Source organism: Rhinolophus ferrumequinum, chromosome 25, assembly GCF_004115265.2.
Source record: "Rhinolophus ferrumequinum isolate MPI-CBG mRhiFer1 chromosome 25, mRhiFer1_v1.p, whole genome shotgun sequence".
NCBI lineage: Eukaryota > Metazoa > Chordata > Mammalia > Chiroptera > Rhinolophidae > Rhinolophus > Rhinolophus ferrumequinum.
Window position 1 is genome coordinate 31,134,494 of NC_046308.1, and position 19,511 is coordinate 31,154,004.

General features: G+C 43.0%; 1 protein-coding gene across 3 annotated transcripts in view; it reads right to left on the minus strand.

Moving 5' to 3' along the window:
• The window catches only part of SNX19 (sorting nexin 19), a 39,303-nt gene extending 20,453 nt beyond the window's left edge, over window positions 1–18,850 (minus strand). For 2 of the 3 annotated variants that reach the window (XM_033097256.1, XM_033097257.1), the window contains exons 1-8: window positions 17,131–18,850; window positions 15,215–15,353; window positions 14,122–14,222; window positions 13,896–14,015; window positions 11,660–11,790; window positions 10,138–10,234; window positions 9,471–9,651; window positions 6,820–6,949 (exon numbers count right to left, since the gene is read on the minus strand). In XM_033097256.1, the coding sequence (XP_032953147.1) occupies window positions 6,820–6,949; window positions 9,471–9,651; window positions 10,138–10,234; window positions 11,660–11,790; window positions 13,896–14,015; window positions 14,122–14,222; window positions 15,215–15,353; window positions 17,131–18,816 (2,585 nt within the window). In that variant the 5' untranslated portion in view covers window positions 18,817–18,850. Of the gene's footprint in view, window positions 1–6,819; window positions 6,950–9,470; window positions 9,652–10,137; window positions 10,235–11,659; window positions 11,791–13,895; window positions 14,016–14,121; window positions 14,223–15,148; window positions 15,168–15,214; window positions 15,354–17,130 lie in introns of those variants that run through there. The other variant, XM_033097259.1, reaches the window with a different exon arrangement.
• Window positions 18,851–19,511: the final 661 nt, after the last annotated feature.

The window sequence follows — 19,511 nt, forward strand, 5'->3', positions numbered from 1 at the left end:
CACTAAGGACACAAGATGAGCAGCCACATCTTGGGGACATTAGGGGCACTACTTGTCGTTAGAAAACAAGGGGAGAGAGGAGGTGGTGGTGGAAGGGCTTATCCTGGTGGATGAAAAAGGGGCCACCTATGAAACTTGACAAGCTCAGGGGAGGCCCACATGGAGGAGGGCTTTATAAACCCAGAGACCAAAGTAACCACACAGGATGGTGTAAACTTAAACATTCCTAACTAGGGGGCCAGTCCAGTGGCTCAGGTGGTTAGAGCTCCATGCTCCTAACTCCGAAGGCTGCCGGTTCGATTCCCACATGGGCCAATAGGCTCTCAACCACAAGGTTGTCAGTTCAATTCCTCGAGTCCCGCAAAGGATGGTGGGCAGCGTCCCTGCACCTAAGATTGAACACGGCACCTTGAGCTGAGCTGCCGCTGAGCTCCCGGATGGTTGGAGGACGTCCTCTCAACCACAAGGTTGCCGGTTCGACTCCCGCAAGAGATGGTGGGCTGTGCCCCCTGCAACTAGAAAACGGCAACTGGACCTGGAGCTGAGCTGCACCCTCCACAACTAAGACTGAAAAGACAACAACTTGACTTGGACAAAAGTCCTGGAAGCACATACTGTTTCCCAATAAAGTCCTGTTCCCCTTCCCCAATAAAATCTTTAAAAAGAAAAATTCCTAACTAAAGCGGGAATCTATAGGAATACACTCAAAGAGGGGACTTTCTGGCAGTACACTTTACTCAGTGAAGCAAGTGTATGTTGAAGACCATTCAGAACAGAGGGGAGAAGGGTGAAAGATGAAAGAAACTGCGCTTTGCTAAAAGTCAGTGGCACCACTGGAGAGGACAGACAAGTAGCCTTTGAATCATGGAGCAAGAGAATTAATGGTTTTAATTACTATCAGCCCCCCAAGGCAAGGACCTATTAATTACAAAATAAACTCAGCTCCTTCCAAGGTGAGCGGGTACTGTTTAACCTGCAGCGCCTCCTGGTGCCCAGACAGAATTATTCTTATCTTAACTCCCCCAAGCAGCAATAGCCTAGTGGACTTTCCATAATGTATTTAACACAACAAAAGGATCTCTCTCTCCCTGTCTGTCTTATAAGCATATACAAACTCAGAAAGAAGCTGACTGAAAATATTTAAAATATATTTAAAGGTTAGGTACTTTTATTTTAAAAGTAGAAATAATGTCCCATCCCTCTCTTTAAGTATGTTTCGTGCCTGAAATATTCTTTACCCTAAACCAGTCTAAATGATATGTATAAAAGAATCCTTCTATTTTTTTTTAAATATGTTTATGGTCTATACCGTGTCATTTAACCTCATATTGTTCAATATTTCTAACTGATTCTATGGGTTATCTCTTCTCAGGCTGAAAGGACCTTAAAGTAGAAAAACATGTCATACTAGGTCTGAAGAGTTAGCACACAGCAGGTACTTAATAAGTATACATAGGCATCAAATTTTACATTTTTCAAAAATTATTTGTAAAGAGGCTACCATAACTAGAACTAAACAAAGTTAATTTCCTAGAAAGAAAAGCAAGAGGGTTGGGAGTACCTGGGTTAAGGGGTAGTTCCCTGGTTCAGAAGAAACTCTGAGTTTCTGCTATGGATATGACTGGGGGAGATTTTATGGAAGTGTGTAAGAGAGGCTGAAGTGCATAGATAGATAATATGAAGGAAGACACTCTGATCTGAAGGATGCAGAAAAGACTTTCTGTCTTATAGGGTCTTTGCTATTAACAGATCCCAAAACAAGTTCACTATAAAGATTTCTCCCAAAACCCATTAAAACGTAAACATATTATCTACTCTACATCAGATGTGTTACTGCCCCAGCAAATAAGAGTCTCCAAGGGAATGGAATATGGAGCTTGTAAAGATGGACGGGAACTCATATTTATTGAATGGTACCATGCGCCAGGCATGCACCAAAAGGCTTTCATTTATTATGTCTTATCCTCCAAACAACATCATGAGCTAGGCACATTTGGAGAGTAACTTGAGGCAAAGAGAGGTTAAGTGACTCGATCTAAGTTACACAAATAGTAGCCTCAAAGCAAAATTTGAACTCAGGTCCGTCTGACTTTAAAGCTCATATTCTTATTTCCCTATCTGGAAAGAAAGAGATTAAAAAGGCACAAGAGCAGGAGATTCTTCCAGAGAAGACACGTTTAAATGGAGCCTCCAAGCAGTAGGCCCATGATGGAAGAGGGCACTGTGTTCTTTGGGAGAGTGCCACAAGAATGGGAGATGGCCTGAAGGGCCCAAAGGAAATACCTCTTTGCTCAGGCCCAAACATGGCTCTGGAAATTGGAGCTGTCCCTTTAAAGAGCTGTGGGGGAGGGATGTAAGAGAGATTCAGTTTACATTTGAGTTTCTTATCCTCAAGAACTGTTAAGAATCCCTGAGATTCTCACTAGTGATGAGCAGAGGCACTGAATCCATTGAAATGGCATGTAAAGTTCATTCCTTTGACACAAATTTATTAAGTGCCTTCCAAGCATACAGCTAGGTGCTTGCCATAGAATGGGGAATAAAGACATAGTCCCTGCTCTCAACATGTGCATACTCTGAAACTGCTCAAAAACTGTCTTGGGTGCCTATTAGTAGTTACAGGTGGGCAAGAGACACCAATAACTTGACTTGGAAAAAAAGATTCTGAGTTTAAATACCTCATGATAATTGCTTTTTTCTTAACTGTTACAATGACCAATTCTGTACCTCTGTTTGAGTGTATGAGAATTTAAGCCAGGCACCACACACAGAAGTGCAAAACACACATGCACAGGCACACAACCAGTCAGCTAACACCAGCTGTTACAACCTTAACTCTTTCACTGCGTTAACTGATTTCAAGTTTTTCCCCCCCCTCAAAATGTGTCAGAAATCCACAAAAAACAAGTTGATATTTTGACTATTTTATGCATTTAGTAACAATTTGAGCTGCTTTGTATATAAATGACATTATTTTTGTGTATAGAAATTTTGGATATATTCATTCTGATATATCCGACTGTTGCGGCAAAAGGGTTAAAGATGTATTCAAGCAGAAACTGTCAGTACACGATAGGGAACACATGACGTCTTTATCCTAATATGGGTGTAGACTATGTGACACCCAAAAAATATAATAGGAAGGCCAGTCATATAATAGGAGACTGTAGGGACCCATCCTGGCCCAGTCTATAGAAGTCAAGAGCTTCCCTTTGTCAAATTTTAGTGCAAGACACATGGGACGAGCAGCATTCTTTTTATCCAGGAAGCACAATGCAACCAGAGCAAAGTCATCACTACAAAAAAATTACTTTCAGCATCTATTAAAACAGGCCAAGTCAATAATTAGAGGGCCAGGAAATAATCTGACAGGAAAAACTAAAGATTTAGTTTGAGATAATTTTGTATCTGGGGCTCTTGCAAAGGTACACAGTTTTCTACAGAAGCTGGGCATAGAGAGAGATCAGATGTAAGATACTACAAGGTACCAGAGCTAAACTGAAAGAAAGAGAAGTTTATGGAGCAAAGGAAAAAAATTGTAATCTGTGTTTCCTGAGAAACTATGAATGTTAACTCTGATTATCTTTTTCTGAATGGGAATAGGATGTAGAAGAGATACCCAAGGAAGACTATACAATCTCTGACCCAGGGGTACTTTAAGAATGAAATCAGAATATGCAGAAGGAAATGAATTTATATGCTACCATCATATATGTGTCCCCGAGGCCAGTTAGATGGAAAGCAAGAGAGATTAGATGGGAATAAGGCACAGGGACTTTCAGGTGAGGCTGGTTGTAGTGGCCACTGCTTAGCGAGAAAGCTTGCACAGTGGGGAGGCAGTATGGAGTAGGAGCAAGTACGTAGGTTTTGAGGTCAGGATGACTTAAGAGGAATCTTGGGTGTGGAACTTACTAGTTCTATGATTCTGGGACACTTATTTAATCTGAATATCATTTTCCTTACCTGTAAAATGAGAGACATATGTCTCTCTCATAGAAATGCATTGCACATTAGTATATCAAGTACATAGCTGCTTACCTGACACAGTATTTAATAAATGTCAGCTCCTGTTGCAATTGCTTGTGCCGTTTTGGTGGTAGGCCTGGAGTTTCCCTTCAGACAACCAATATCAGAAAGACCCTTTTTATCCAGCTACTACAGATATATGCCCATAGAGAAAAGGCCCCTGAATGGTCTCCACTCAGAGAACACCTAAGATTCTGGAGTAACCTAAGGGAATAGTGGAGGCAAAAGAGTTCATGGTCATCCACTCATAATGGTCCCTAAGGAGGATGAACACTCCACTCCCACCTGGTAGCACAGCACTCTCCAATGGTCCCATACTCTGTCCACAAACCTTCTCCTGACCTTTCCTGGGAGAGGGTTTGTAGAGAGATCTCTTTTGTAAGAAAATGATTCCATGGCCTGGCATAAAGTCCAGAGCTAGCCATTTAATTTTCTCCTGGGTCCACTGCTTGTGAGACTCCTTAAACCTGAACCATTCTTTCCTTCTTCCTCTCTATATACACCCTGACTTGACATACTTTTTTACTCTAACTTTGCCCATAGATCACAGAAACTTCTCCTTCTTGTCCTACTTTTTGTCAAACATTCCATCTCCACGTGCCCTGAACACACACATGCATACTCTCTCTCTCTCGTACTCTCTAACTAAGAAGTCCTGACGCAGATGCCAGGAATGTGTCTGCTGCCCTTTTGACACAGACTCTGATGCCATCTTGGGGCCATGGGGAGGGCAGAGCCACGGGACGTGGTATTCAACTACTCTACTGCTGGCCTGGCTCGTATTTTTATCATGGCACTGCCCTGGGTATCCAGGGAGGGAACCAGTCCAGCTTCTTCTCATTCCTTCACTCTGTATCAGGACTCCATAGTAATCTTACCTCTTACCTTGGCTGGATCTTCCTGCTCAAAACCTTCTACCATCAGTGGAGCACAGTACATTTCTCCTCTTTCCCTCCAACCTAATCGATGTCTGTGTCCTTGTCCAATTTCCTGAACCTGATTCTGATGCATGCAGGGGTTATTGTCAAGTTTCTTCTGTTTCCCGATATGAGCAGTCAGCACAAGCTGGATTTACTCCTTTGCTTACATAGCTACCTCCACTTTCTTCCCCTCCCTTTGTCTTTAACTCCAAATAAGGAGTGTTCCTTCTTACATAATTGGATGTTCCCAGCACAGAAGCTGACATACGAGGTCAGGCGCGCATGCATGCAAGACTACCCTTTGACTTAACAATGCCTTTTTTGGGTATCTAACTTCTCTTCAGTTCCCCTCCCCCACTTTTTACTCACCATCAACAATCAAGGGAGATTTATTAAGCCTGGCTTAGATCAGAACTCTCCCAACCCTGGCTTAGGCGGGGTCATGAGGTTGAATTTACTCTCTCTCTCCTGTTTTGCTCCTGTCTGACATTGGTTATATCTTAAGGCAAACTCCGGGGGTGGGATGGGGGTGGTGGGGTGGCGGGGGGTGAGGTGGGGAGAGGATGAACACTTATGATTTGGCAGCAGTCCCTGGTGTTCAGTTATGTATACAGATCTTTTAAAAAAGCAAGGAGAGTAAACAAAGCTGCAAGCAGAAGAAATTAATTTATCTTCTTGGAGATGATAATGCTGGAGGTTAGAAAATAGTAACATTTTAAGGAGGAGTTGAATCTAAATCTAGATGGGTGTACTATCCCTGATAACTGCAGTGTGTTCAAGATAATTAGAGAAGTGCCAGTAGCCTACCTTACTTGGTTGCTCTAAGAAAATATATATAAACAGAGGTCAGGTGCTGGCATATGATAAGCACTCAGCAAATATAAACGCACCCTCTTCTTTTACTTGGTCTTTTTATGATTCAAGCTTATTAAGCCTCCCTGGTTCTATGTAACTTTGAGTATGCAAGAGGAGATTTAACTGGTTGTTGTTAATGGGTTTTCTACAGGTTGTAGAATAGATACATAATTCTTTTTTTTTAAAGTTTTTATTTTTGGAGTGCCTATTAGCATGAGCCACATGCTGACAGAAGAGGTCAGGATTTGGCTTCTTAATTTGGGATCTGACAGGATGTCTCATGAGAAAGAAATGAAAAAAAGAGTGGCCAAAGCTCTATGTGTGTGTGTCTGGTTCAGAGCCAGTGTCTCTGGCATTCTTCAGTTCAGCCAAGTTTGCATCAATTTCATGCTTACTAGGAAGTCAGCAGCTAAAAACTCCATCTGTGTACAAATCTTTCAGAAGATTCAAGTGGTACTGGGAATCACAAAAACTGAATTATAAAATCCAAGTTTTAAATCCAAGTATCCATCTATTCCTTACCATCCTACTGAAGAAGTCAGTAAGTACTTCTTCAGTTGTGAACATTTACACCCCTTTTGGAGAAAATAATCTTTGAGAGCACCTGTTTTCTCCTTCTCTTTATTATTTTTATCGTCATAGTGACTGTATTTTGTCACTTAAGAGAAATGTCCACTGAAATAAGGTGAAGGGGCCTGGGAGTATAACAGGTGGAGAATTGATCTTGGAGTTAGGAAGAGTTGAGCTGAAGTATTTTAAGATCACAGGCAGTACCTGTAACTCAGTAGATTACACCAGAAGTCTTGCAGAAGCAAACTCATTCAAACTTTAGACAACAAGGTGATTAAACAAAGCTTTCTGATACTCTCCAGACAGTCTTCCTCCCTGGACCCATATAACAGAGACTCTATCTTCCCTTATGGCCAAAGGTTTCCTGGACTCTACCCTTACACTTTCTAGTGGAGAATTCAGCACCACAGCCAACACCTGTCCAATGTGAAGAACTCACCAGTCTTACCTCTGAATTAGGGTCCCAAAGATAAGATGAAGAACTTTCTGCATGTTTTCTGTACATAGCCATCTCCACTGTTCCATTAGCAGCAAGAGGATCAGATCCAGGGCTGTGTCAGCTAACTCTGTCTCTGTTCCTGGGCAATGAAAAGGCATCAAAAGGAACTCAGAAGAGACCCAGAAAGTAGGTTACATTTCGTGCAGATGTAAACAAATCTGGTCATTCATGTTCTAAAGAAGCCTTAAGGGAGGAGAGCAGAAGAATATATTTCAATGCACTGGGTCTTCTCCTTGTTTATCTCATCGCATATTTTTTTAATCCTTCAGTTCTTAAATCAAGTTAAGAGATGTTTATTCCGTATCTAAAAAGTTTGGCGATAGGCTCTGTATTTCTTTAAAATTCTTTCATGTTCCTTAATCACTTAGTAAATATTTTTTAATCTTTGTAAAAGATTTTCCATTTAATTATTTTGCCTACCTAGCTCCTGTTTCTTTTGTATTTCCCCCAAGGAGCTGAACATATTTTGTTCCAAGTAAGTGCTCAGAACTGGTGAGTAACTGGAACTGGCAAGGCCCAGTCTTCCATACTTGTATTCTACTCGCTTCTACAAAGCATCATGGAAATGTTGTGGGCAGCAGATTTGGGTAAGAATTTGGGATTCATTCTCCTGTTTAAAAAGTGCTTTGAAAGCATCTCCATTACACAGAGCTGTTAGGTTGGGATCCAGGAAGCTTCAGTTTGATCTTGAGATAACATCCGGTTTTAGGAAAAGCACTACACCTTTCGTAAAATGCCATGACAATTTCTGATTTATTTCCTGTTTCAAGACTGGAATGGCCACAAATAAGCTCACAATCACACTAAGCTAAAGTCTCCTAAATAGATGTATTTTATGGATGCAAACATGTTTTCTAACCCTGCTCAGGGGGTCCTGTGTCACTACTGATCTGGCTTCCAGGAGACTTTCCCAGGAATACATAATGTTCTAGAATGAATCTTAGCTATCTGGGGCTATTGCTGTATTTAATGTTATCATTAATCAACAAAATAATTCTGTTAGGAGGACCAATGTGTTTTCTCTTGGTTGGCTTGCCCAAGCTCTCCTCCCTTAAGGGTTCTTTAGAACATGAATGACCAGATTTGTATACATCTGCTCGAAATGTAACCTACTTTCTTCTTTAATCCCATCCAATATATATTTTCTTTTTTCTGAACAGTATTTCAAGGGGGCACAGAGCTGGTATGTTTGCTTTCTAGTAATTTGCTCAGAGATGGGATATTTGGTTCCTTGGGAAATAGCACCATCCTCAACCTCAGTCACTCTCCTCAATTCTATTATTTTCTCAGATTTAACATACATAGAGCTGCCCCCATGTGGTGACAATTAGTTATAACAGTTAAAAAATAAAGAGCAGACAAGGCACCAAGTCCTCTTAAAGAAAATGGTAAATTTTCTATCAATGAGCATCTTGAGTCTCTCATGGCTAGAAGAAAGGCTCAGGTATAAACTATTCCTCTATAGAGATATGAGGTTCAAAATGTACAGGCTTGACTTGGGCTAGGATTATATTGTTTTACTCATTCCCTCTTACTTATAATTTCTTACGGTTTTGTGATGCTTTTGGTGTGAAAACACTTCATTTACTTAACAAGTGAGATATGTGTGAAGAGATGGGGTTGCAAACTCCATTTCTCACATAGTTAAGTTGAAGTACACAGAGCAGAGGTCAGGTGACTGTTCACGGGCACCTGAGAAACAATGATGAAATAAGCCTTTTTATTTTCCTTCTGAACCCAAGATTTTATGATCTTTATTTTCAGCAGAAACCTATGTCTTCGTGGAATTAAAATTTTTCCTTCTTATAAATTCTAGCTCAGCAAACATAACTAATATCCAGGGTTCCTAAATTTTCCTTCGCATTCTTCTGGGAAGCAAACCTGCCCTGCCTCAAATGATTATAAGGACAGAGCAGTGTCCTCACCTCTCCTTTCCTGCTCTACGATGGGTAACTAGGTGGTGTCACTTGCTATGACAATAAAAAAAAAAACAGAAGGAATAGATTCAGGAAAAAAAGATGAATTCCATTTTGCACATGTTGTATTTCAGTTGCCCTATGGTATATCTCAATGGAGATTGCCAGTAGGTAATTGGAAATACAATACCCAATATTAGATATCATAGCATATGTATTAGAATTGAAGCCAATGGTATGAATGAAATCACCCAGGGTGTGTGTGAGGAGTAATAACAAAACCAAAAATAAAGCTCTGGAAGGCTAATAATGGAGCCAACAAAAGGGACTGAGAAGGGAGTGACTAGGAAAGTGGTACCACAGGCATAGATAAAAGTAGTTCAAGGATATGCCAACGCATGCCAAAAAAAGAACTTCAACAAGATAATGACATTATAAGCATGGATCTTATCTTGCTGGATTAGGACTCCCTGTTTTCATGCCCTGTTTCTCTACTTGACTCAGCTCTGGGGACTTCTTTGCATCCCAGCACTCAGCACAGTACATCAAACTCTGGTATTTAACACATGGCTTGCTCAGCTAAACAGAAGAGAAATTACAGTGACGAATCCTAACTATCATAAAGTACCAAGTGGACTGTGTCCTGGCTCCCTTCTCTGCGGGAGCAGAGATCTTGTCACTTACCTGGATCACTGTTGCTGAGGTCTTGGGCTGGCATGGCTGCATCTGACAGGTAACCATCCACACATTCTTTGGGGATATGTTCAGGATCTTCTTCTGGGGCTTCTGCTGGCTGCATTTCTAATAACTTTGCCTGTTTTTCAATAAAGGATTCCATCCCAGACATGGACAGGATCTCTGACTCCTGAAAAAAGAGCCAGCTGCACATCACAAAAAGAATGCGGAAGTAGGAGAGCAACCAAAGCACTTAGGCTTTCCATGTTCCTTCCCTGCAAAAGTATCATGAGTATAGAACCCACGTGACTTTGTGACCAACTTAGGAAAGTTTTCATTTTTTACTGAAATTGCAAGTAAAACAATGCCTTTGTATTGTCACTTGCTGCAAACACTTTTGCATTACCTCTTCCAGGAACTGTTTTTCTTTCTCATTCTGTTGTCCATTATCCCATACCCATAATCCTTGAGAAGCCAATCTGCCAACCCAGAACTAGTAGGAATCACAAATCACTCAGAGAAAATACTTTTAGAATGAAAATGAGAGATCCAGATGTTGGTAAGTCCTACAGCTAGGCACGTAAGTCCTTTCTGACTTTGGAAGATGTCTCAGGTGCTTAACTGCAAGATCAACATTCCAGCTGTTAATTCCAGGAGTTCTATAGGAACTTCTTACCACATTGCCTTCCTGGAGACAGTAGAGTATCTTCTCATGTGCTTCAGTTATATTCAGTGTTGGAGCAATTTTACTGGATGAGAACCTCAGTCTGGACCTTGCATAGAAAACAACAACAACAAAGAAACAATGTAATTCATGATCTAGATTCCCATACAAAGGGCTGACAAGCATTAGTATCTCAAAACAAGAACACCTATACTTACTCTGGGAGCTTACTGTGGTCCGAGTTGCCAGAAGAGACCTGGCCCTGAAATCCCCCCAAAAATACATATTCTGGCAATTCTTAATATATAGCACAAATCTTGCACTAAGCAATGTCTACAGTGCATTTGTGAGGGCTTTTGCTAATGTAAAATAGGAACCAGTCTGTCACGGTTGTTGTATTCCCATAGGCTAGAAGAGTAGCTAGCACATACTACACACTCAGTAAAAAACTGTGTTGAAGATTAAATAGACAAGTAGCATAGACTAAGGTTTTTATTGTTGTTGTCAGTACCCTTTTTGCGTATTCACTTATTCCCCGTGTGTTCCAAATAAAACCAGGGAAGGAACCACAAGGGCTAACCTCAGTGTTTCAAGGTATAGGGTTCTTTATAAGCACAGGCCCATGGTCCCCCTTCAACGTATGGGCCCAGTAAAAAAAAGCTAAGAACTGTGTTATTGCTGGCCTGTGAAACATGAACACAGAAACAGATAGACAGCCAGACGGACAGACACACACATACCCTGAAAAGGCTAAGAACTGTGAGTCTGTTAGTGCTGGCCCATGAAATGTGAACACCGAGACAATGAGACAGACAGACACACACAACCCGAAAAGGCTAAGAACGGTGAGTCTGTTATTGCTAGCTCATGAAACATGAACACAGACAGTCAATCTGTCAGACAAACACACACAAACACTCTTCATTCCTCATGCCCCCACATTCTCTCTCTCTCCATAATGGTCCAGATACAGATATGACATTTCCAGTAAGGGTAAGTATGGTGCCCTTCCCTTCCACGTGTTGGCTTTGAGTACTACCAGGGAACATCTGGGATCCTGGTGCAGGTGAGTAGCAGCAATACCAGTTACTAAAATGGGCCCTGCAGGTACCCATTCTAGTGCTTTCTTGTTTATTACTAGTATATGCAACTTCTAAACCAAAATTTCCAGAAATGATGGCAAACAGAGATCAGTTGTAAGACTTAATTCTTAATATGAGAGAAACATCTCAATTTTCCAGGAAAATAGAAAATATACATAATATAGAGTTTTCCTTCTAGTCAAAAATCCTGGTCAATCTGGGTTCTTGGTTCCCATGGCAAGACAAACATTTAGCAGGGCTGTCTACGCAGGATCTCAGACTGGTTTTGGATGAGCATTGAGGAGTCTGAGGTCTGGCATTACATAAAACCTAGTATTTTGACCCACCTCCTCTCTTCTGGGGCTTGAGAGTTGGGGACGGGCTTTAGCTGAGGATTGGGGATCAACCTGAGAGTTGGGAAAGGGTCCCTGGGCAACTGATGGGATTCTCACTTGCTAGCCTTCTTGCCTTCTGTCTGGGGCTTGCTTTCTGTCTCGGCCTCACTCAGCTCTTCTGTGGGGCTCTGGGGTTCAGAGCGAGGAAATGCTGTCTTCAAGGTGTCCACGATAGCACTCACCACCATCTGCAGGGATCAGAGGTGCAGGGTCAGACAGAAAGCACTGAATGAGCAGTTTTGTCATGGTGCTTCATGCAGTCAGGTCGGGTAGACAGCCAGGCTATCTAGTGGAGTCTTAGCCACCAGTATAGGCAGACACCAGCTATCCTCCCTTTTCTTTACGGACATAAAAATCTTTTTTCTCACAGAGTTAAGACAAACAATGCCATAGAAAAAGAAACCGAAATAAACAATAGGATAAATAAAAACCTGGGAGTTCTGCAAGCTAGTGAAATGCTTTTCATTTTCAATTTCTTTCTTTGTGCATAAAAGAATGATTGTGTTTGCAAATTGATGATCCTTTCACCAAGATGTGAATAAGGAGAAGTAATATAGGCAGGAATATAGGGAGAGTGAAGATTATCAAAATAAGAAATACAGTCTAGAGGCATATATAATGTAAACATGCTCAGTAATTCACACAGAATAAATTGTGTGTTAATTCAAATAATTTCTCTTCTTTAAGTATAGAAAAACAAAAATCACTTGGGTCAAAATTAAGAAATATGAAGTTGACATAAACTTCTCTACTCATAAAGACTAAATAAAACAATCCTCAATGAAAAGTAACACTTGTCTCTATTTTTCAAAATGGGAAAATGACATACAGATATTACTAAAAAAGAAAATTTGTACAAACAAATGAAACCCTAAAATATTGAAGAAACACTTACTTTCCCTTTGGTGTCTCTCACTAATTAATGCTGCTGGCTCAGAGCAGCACCATGATGTCTTTAACTTCCTCTTGTGTTAACCCTCTACAAGGAGTACAGCTAGCTCAGCTAAGACACAGCTGGAGTGGTGGGGTAAGAATACACAAAAGACTAGGGCACAACAAACCAGGGAAAGAACACAGAAGGTAGCATGAATGTGCATAACGTAGGTTAGAAAATAACTTGCTCTCTAGGCTCACAATATTATAGTCTGTAGGCAGGGTCCTATTCTGTCTTGTTCACTGTTGTATCATAAGCAACTAGTACAGGACATGGCTCTAAACAGGCAATCAGTAAGCAGATCCTGAAAAATCAATGAAAGAACATGTCTGCCTGGAACTCTGCGATTTTACCTTGTGTATCACTTTCAAGTTTCCTCATAGCATTGAATGGCTCCTAACTCTGACCACATGAAATTCCACGTTATCATTTTATCTCCTGAAGTCTAGATGAGAAGAGGGAGACCCCTCTTCTGCCAATGAGTCAGTGTTTTCTAACTTTTTAAAACATACGTGTATGCCAACTTTTTCTTCTTTTTAATGTAATCTGTTTTATTATTATTATTATTGTTTTAATTTATTGGGGTGACAATTGTTAGTAAAATTACATAGATTTCAGGTGTACAATTCTGCATCACATCATCTATAAATCCCATTGTGTGTTCACCACCCGGAGTCAGTTCTCCTTCCATCACCATATATTGGATCCCCCTGACCCTCATCTCCCACCTCCCACCCCCCTTACCCTCTGGTAACCACTAAACTTTTGATAAACAGAAAATTCAGATGTCTGCCTTAGGGACTATAAAATCAGTCGGTAATCACTGCTTGTAGGCTTCAATGAGTTACACAAACATTCTCCTACCATCTCCAAAGGTCCTAAGATAGCCTTTTGAAGAAGGTGCAAGTCTTCCCATATTGTTCTCCAACAGAGAATAACTACATCGATCGAAATCCAGCTTAGTGTCCTGTCTTAGGGCTATCTTTCCTTAGTGACCAATACTGGCAATGACCTTCAGCTCCAGAACAGACCTTCCGGCCCCCACCTGTCTATGGAGGTACAGATCTATCCTTATATACCTCCACTAGAATAACTATGTCATGATATCCACAGGGGATATGTGTACATTTATAGTGTCAGGGGTACTGTATCCTCAGAGTTGCTCACTATCCCTCAGCAAGGTGATGATCCAACCAATATTTGGGAACAGGTCTAGCTGAAAATTGTAGTCCATGTTCTACTGACTCCTCTGTGCTGCCTCTCACCTCCACCCCCCCGCCCCCACCGCCCTTAGTTTTCAAGCACTGCCTCCACTCTGATGACAAACTAAGGCTGAGCACACGGTGGCCCTGCTGTTACCTTGTCTATTCTGGAGACCATGAATGGTTTCTTGACAAAGGCAATTCGAGCATCTGTGTTCAGAGCAAGGAATTCCTGTACCTCCTCACTGTTAGCAATCTCAGGAATGGCACAGAGTTGCTGCAAAAGACACAAGAAAGACTTCAAAGAGAAATTCCAGTCCCCGGATCGCTATACCTTGGAAGTCTGTAGAATGAAAGCAAAGCCCCAACAGAAGGATGCTGACCTTTAGGAATGATTCCAGGAGGTTCTTACGGGCTTCTACTCTGTCACTGTCCATGTTTCCAAATGGAAGATCTGGAAAGAGCTTTTTAGGACCCTTCACATCTTTAAAAAAAAACAAAAGTTCATTCACTTAACATTCACTGAGAGCTATTCCACATAAAACATGTCATCTATGTAAAAAGAAAAAAAGAACTGTTAGAATGTATTTCCCTGGGATTTTATTTCAGGAGTTTCAAATATACTCCAGGGATATAATACAACTTACTCTCATTATTGTTAATATTAAGTTGTAAGAGACCAAACGAAGGAGGGCCCTGAAGTCCAGTTGCCCAAGTTTACATTGAGGCTCTAATTATCCTATAGTAATGACCTTAGACAAGTTGCTTAACCTTTCTTTGACTTTCTTGTCTGTAAAATGAGGATAATAGTATTTATGTCATAAGCTGTGATGAGAATTCAATGAGCTAATATGTGTAAAGTGCTTAGAAGAGACCCTGGCATATATTTCAAGCTTTGCTCAGTATTAGCTATTGTTATTAAAAAAAATGCATTAACTGAAATCCACAATTTATGCCTAGACTTATTAAAATGTTTATCTGGGTGACCATCAGCTTTTAAAAAAAACAAAGTAGCTGCTTACTAGCTTATATTTAGAGTTAAATTTTATTATATTTCTTATTGTCAATGTGTTTATGGCACACACCAAAAAGCCTGGTTGTTAAAAGAAAGTAGGCAAGGATTTCCGGATAATATTTTAAAATTTAAGAGAAATCCATCTATGAATCTGGAAAAGTTAGTTTAACTCTTCATGCTATCTCATAGACATAGGTGGAAATGTGAGTTTCTTTCTCAAGCTCAAACTAAAGGGGACCCCAGAACAAAGAATTCAGTGGCAAAGGAGTACCTCAGAATGTGACCACTGCTGTCTAATACCTAAAATACATGTACGCAAAATGGGGGGAGCACAAAGGACCCCTGATGCTGCATTCTTCTCCTCCATCCCTCCCCACAAACAATAGGCCTCCAGCCTCTCAGATCGGGGTGGCTAGATGTGAAAAACAAGCAGGCAGTTCAGGGCTGGGGACACTCCTGACTTCTGATGAACTTTCGTAGATCTGATTTCTCCTCCAGACGGGTCTGCAGATTCAGGAACTCGCGGTAGCGGCGATTCACAGTGTGGTAGGCCAGCTGTTGCAGGCCGCTGCTGTTCTCACCATCAAGGGCTGTCTCATACTGTCGAATGAACAAATTTGTTTACTGCATCAACTCAATGGCCACACAGTAAGAGGCGAGCAGGGGTAAAGGAAGGGACATGTTCTTATTCTGTTCCCGAACCTACTAGATCTGAATGCTGCTCTAAATTGTAACGAACAACTCAAACTCCAAGGGTGGGTGAATTAAGAGTGAGATGCATTTCCCAACATACATGGCCCAGAAAGTAGAAAGTGAATGTTACTGCTCTCCACTCCTTCCATATCAAAGCTCCTTCCTGCACTTTACTTTCACTTATAAAAATGGCTGCATAACTGTTTTTCGAACTCTAAAGACAGGGAATAAAACAGAAGGTACAAGACTGATAAAAATAATACTCCCTTTCACCCCTCAATTACTGGGTTGTACGTTATAAGGGGATAACCATTTGCCATTATATTCAACCCATAATTATCTATATTAGTTGGGGACAGAACAAAGTATTCAAAACAGCTGATGAACAAAAATAATTTGTTTGCCTGTAATGCATTAAAGGGACATGTGTTTTTGTTCTGCTCAGGGCAGATTGATTATTATTCTTGGAGCTAAACTGAATCTTTTTCCCCCTAAGTACATGTCATCTGTATGATTAGGAGTCATGTGAAGATTGGAGATGTTGTAGGGGGTCAAGGTTTGCTGTCTTCATAGCTTGGAGGGTCAGTATGTGGGAAAAGCCAACTTGTACTGTATGCTCCCCCAGAGACAACACCCTGAACAGCATGAAAACTGCAACTTTGTACAGGGGAAGACTTTTTGACTGAATAGTTAAAATACAATGAAATACTGTGGAAGAACTATGTATATTCTCGTTCTCATTAGGAGCAGGCTACATTGTTTGGTTGAGGTCATTATACTGTGGGCAAGTGATGGAAGAAACACAATCTCCTTGTTGATGGGACTTGAGGCTGATGTTTTAAAATTTTCTAGAGCCAGAAAGAAAAAGAGACATACTCGGTACGAGCTGACACGAGCAAAGTAGTCCCTCAGATCACTAAAAGGCCTAGGTAATAGACAGGTGGAATTCCAGGTAGGGCTCTCAAACTTGGAGCATCTTGGAGTTAGAATACTTTCTGTGGAATATTCTAGTCCTTGAAGGACACTCTCTGATACTGATTAATTCCCAAATCTGGCTGCACTTCTGGCTTCACTTGGGCTTCTTTTTAAATATGCAGATTCTGACAGACTCTGATGGATTCTGAATGAGAATTTCCAAAACAGGTTCCCAGGATTTTAAAAAAAATAAAACTCTCCAGGAGACTAGGAGGCAGCCTGTTCTAAAGCCCATTTTAGGGAATTGCTGCTCTAATCAAAACAGCCATCTGATACATGAATCCCCTTTACATCATTTCTGCAAAATAGTTCCCACTTCTGTGCTTAAACATCTCTAGGAATGAGGAACTTTGTCTTCCAAGTATATATATGGGGGAAAAAACCTTCCTTCCTAAAACAAAGTAAAAAAGATAGCAGTATTTTAAAAAAGAAAGAAATTAGCAAATAAGAAGTTTGGCAAGAGAATTTCTGGACACGGCTCCATACACTGGGAACCACTGAAAAATATGACCCTCAATATCCTGACCACCCTAAGGTTCTAGGATTTGTGTGCGTATTGGCTAGAAGTTTACTCTGCTTCACAAATGAGCTTCAGACTCATAGCAAACAAAGTAAAAGTAGCCTCTCTCCCTTACTCTAGCTTCACTGACTCTGCTTTCCAAACCAATTCTAAGCTCAGAATGGGTGACCAGAGTTCTAAACCTGTTACCTTCACTGTGTAGAGTGTGTAGGGGTGAAATCCGGTGCCACTGTGCTCTCGAGCAGTAATGGTGCCAGTGATGCGCAGGTTCTGGATGACAACTGGGCCATCTGGGCTGCTCAGGGGCTCAAAGCTGAAGGTGGCTGAGCTGAGAGGACCAGTTGGAGAGGAAGAAAGCAGAACCTGTGGCAGACTTGGATCTAGGGAGCTGACACCATTGGTAAGATCCTTCTGTAAGCACGAGGGTCGTGGTGGGCAGGTCCTTTCTGGACTTGCCAGTAAAGTTGTAAGAGAGGTGACATCCCCTCGCTCTACCTCCTTGTCTGCTGCGTCAATCTGGATCTCTGGGCAGGAATTCAACATGGAGACCAGCAAGCCTGTCTCTGTTTCTGTTCCTGGACCTTCCTCAGCCTCTGCTCCTTCAATTCCTTCAGATCCCTCACCATCCTTACACTCCAGAGATTGGGAACCCCCTAGGGCACACAGGGCGTCCTGGATCCTGTCAGAGAGGAAGTTGTCCGGGGTCATGAGCATGATGGTTTCTTTGCCCAGTTCAGACAATGGAGACTCCAGCTCTGTGTCTTCACATAAGAACAAAGGGCCTCGGATATCTGGCTGTAGGAAATGAGATGAATTATTTCCTACTTTTCTTTCTTCTGGCACTGCACCCAAATCTCCCTGTATAGTTTCATGGCCTTCTTCAACGTCTGGGGAGGGGCGTGAAGGTCCCTCTGGCTCATTACAGTTTAGCAGCACTGGGGCTGCTGCTGGAGAAGGGGCTCTCACTTCTGGCAGACTCTGTTCCTCAACAATCAGTGGCAAAGATGTGGGCACTGAAGGTTGTTCTGGGGCACTGGCTGGGCAGAGTGCTGGATTACTTCTGGCCTTGGAAAATATGCCCACGAGTACAAGGTGGATCCAGTCAGGATCTGACAGCTTGCTGATCAGCGGTAAGATCACATTGCAAGTAATGAGTTCGCCCACTACATGGCGTCCTGTCCGAGTCTCCAAATGGGGCTTTGGAACTAGTCCTTGTAGCAACAAATTCACTATGCCACGCGTATAGGTGACCTCAGCACTGGGGCTTTCTACAGCAGGATGTGGGGCAGTAGCCTGGCAGTAAGCCTCCCAGAGTTGGGAGGGCTCAACTGTACCACTCTGCTTCCCTGCCGTGGCCTCCTTTGCCTGAATATAGCTCTGCAGGTGACAGCCACAGAGAGTGAGAACCCTCTGGGCAAGAGCATGACCGTCCACCAGGCCCATCCTCCTCCGCAACTCACGGGCCAACCCTCTCATGGCGGCCTCCATTTCCTCCTCGAAGGCCGGCTCCTGGCTCACTGAGCGATACCAGGATGACACGAAGTCCCGAATAACCATCTGGATGGTGCGGTTGATCTCCTGTTCCAGCTGCCTCTCTGCTTCAGGGTCTGGAGGACAGAGGGCCATTGGGATGAAGCGTTCCAGGTGCAGGCGACCTGAAGCCCCCACAATGGCGTCTGAGCCCAGCCATCCTCCCAGCACCACCAGCAACGCACACAAAAGGCAGAGAAGCCACACGTTGACCAGAAAGTAGATGACGATGAGCCAGCCGACCACAAACCCCAGAGCCATCAGCTTTCGGCTCCTGAGGTTATTGAGGCCACAGCTGGACAAACCTGGGGTCGTTTGTAACGAGGATAATGCCTCTGCCTTCATGGCTGAAAGGACCAGGGGGCTGCCCCAGGCGACAACCCTCTTTCTATTTTACCTCGGAGTCAGGGAATGGGGCGTAGCTGTACCCCGGATACGAGAAAATCTGGGGTGCTACTCGGGGCCCCGTCCGCGGCTCTGGCGCTCGACGTCCTACAGTCACCGCAAAGCGACAGCAGCAGCTCTGCTTCTCGCGCTCGCGCCAGCCCCTTCAGGAGGACACGCTGCCCTCGAGGAAAACTCCGCGGCCTTCATACCGCCCGGGTCGGAGAGCTTCTACGCTGCATCAGGAGGGCGCTGCAGGTCTTTAAAGGACCCCTCCCCGAACACTTACAGACGCCGAGGCCGGAGATGGAACGGACCGGGCTACGCATCGCCGGGGCGGCGCGCCCAGACTGGGCCCGGGCATGCAGTGTACTCAATAGGGTCTTCTCCGCTGGCCTCGCAGAAGCCCTCCGCCGGGCGCGGGCACCCCGGCGGGCAACCGCGCTCCGCGGCCCGCATTCCGTCAGGGCTGCCGGCCGCTGGCCGGCGGCGACAACTTCCGGGTCGCGGTGGACGAGCGCAAGGTATGCTGGGAGAGCGGCCCAGCGCCTCGCGTCTCCGTGCTGCCTGGCGCCCCCTGGTGTTGAGGAGCCGCCGTTACAGCACTATCGCAAATTGGCCTCGGAACCTGAATAGAGTGCAGAGCGCTGGGTCGC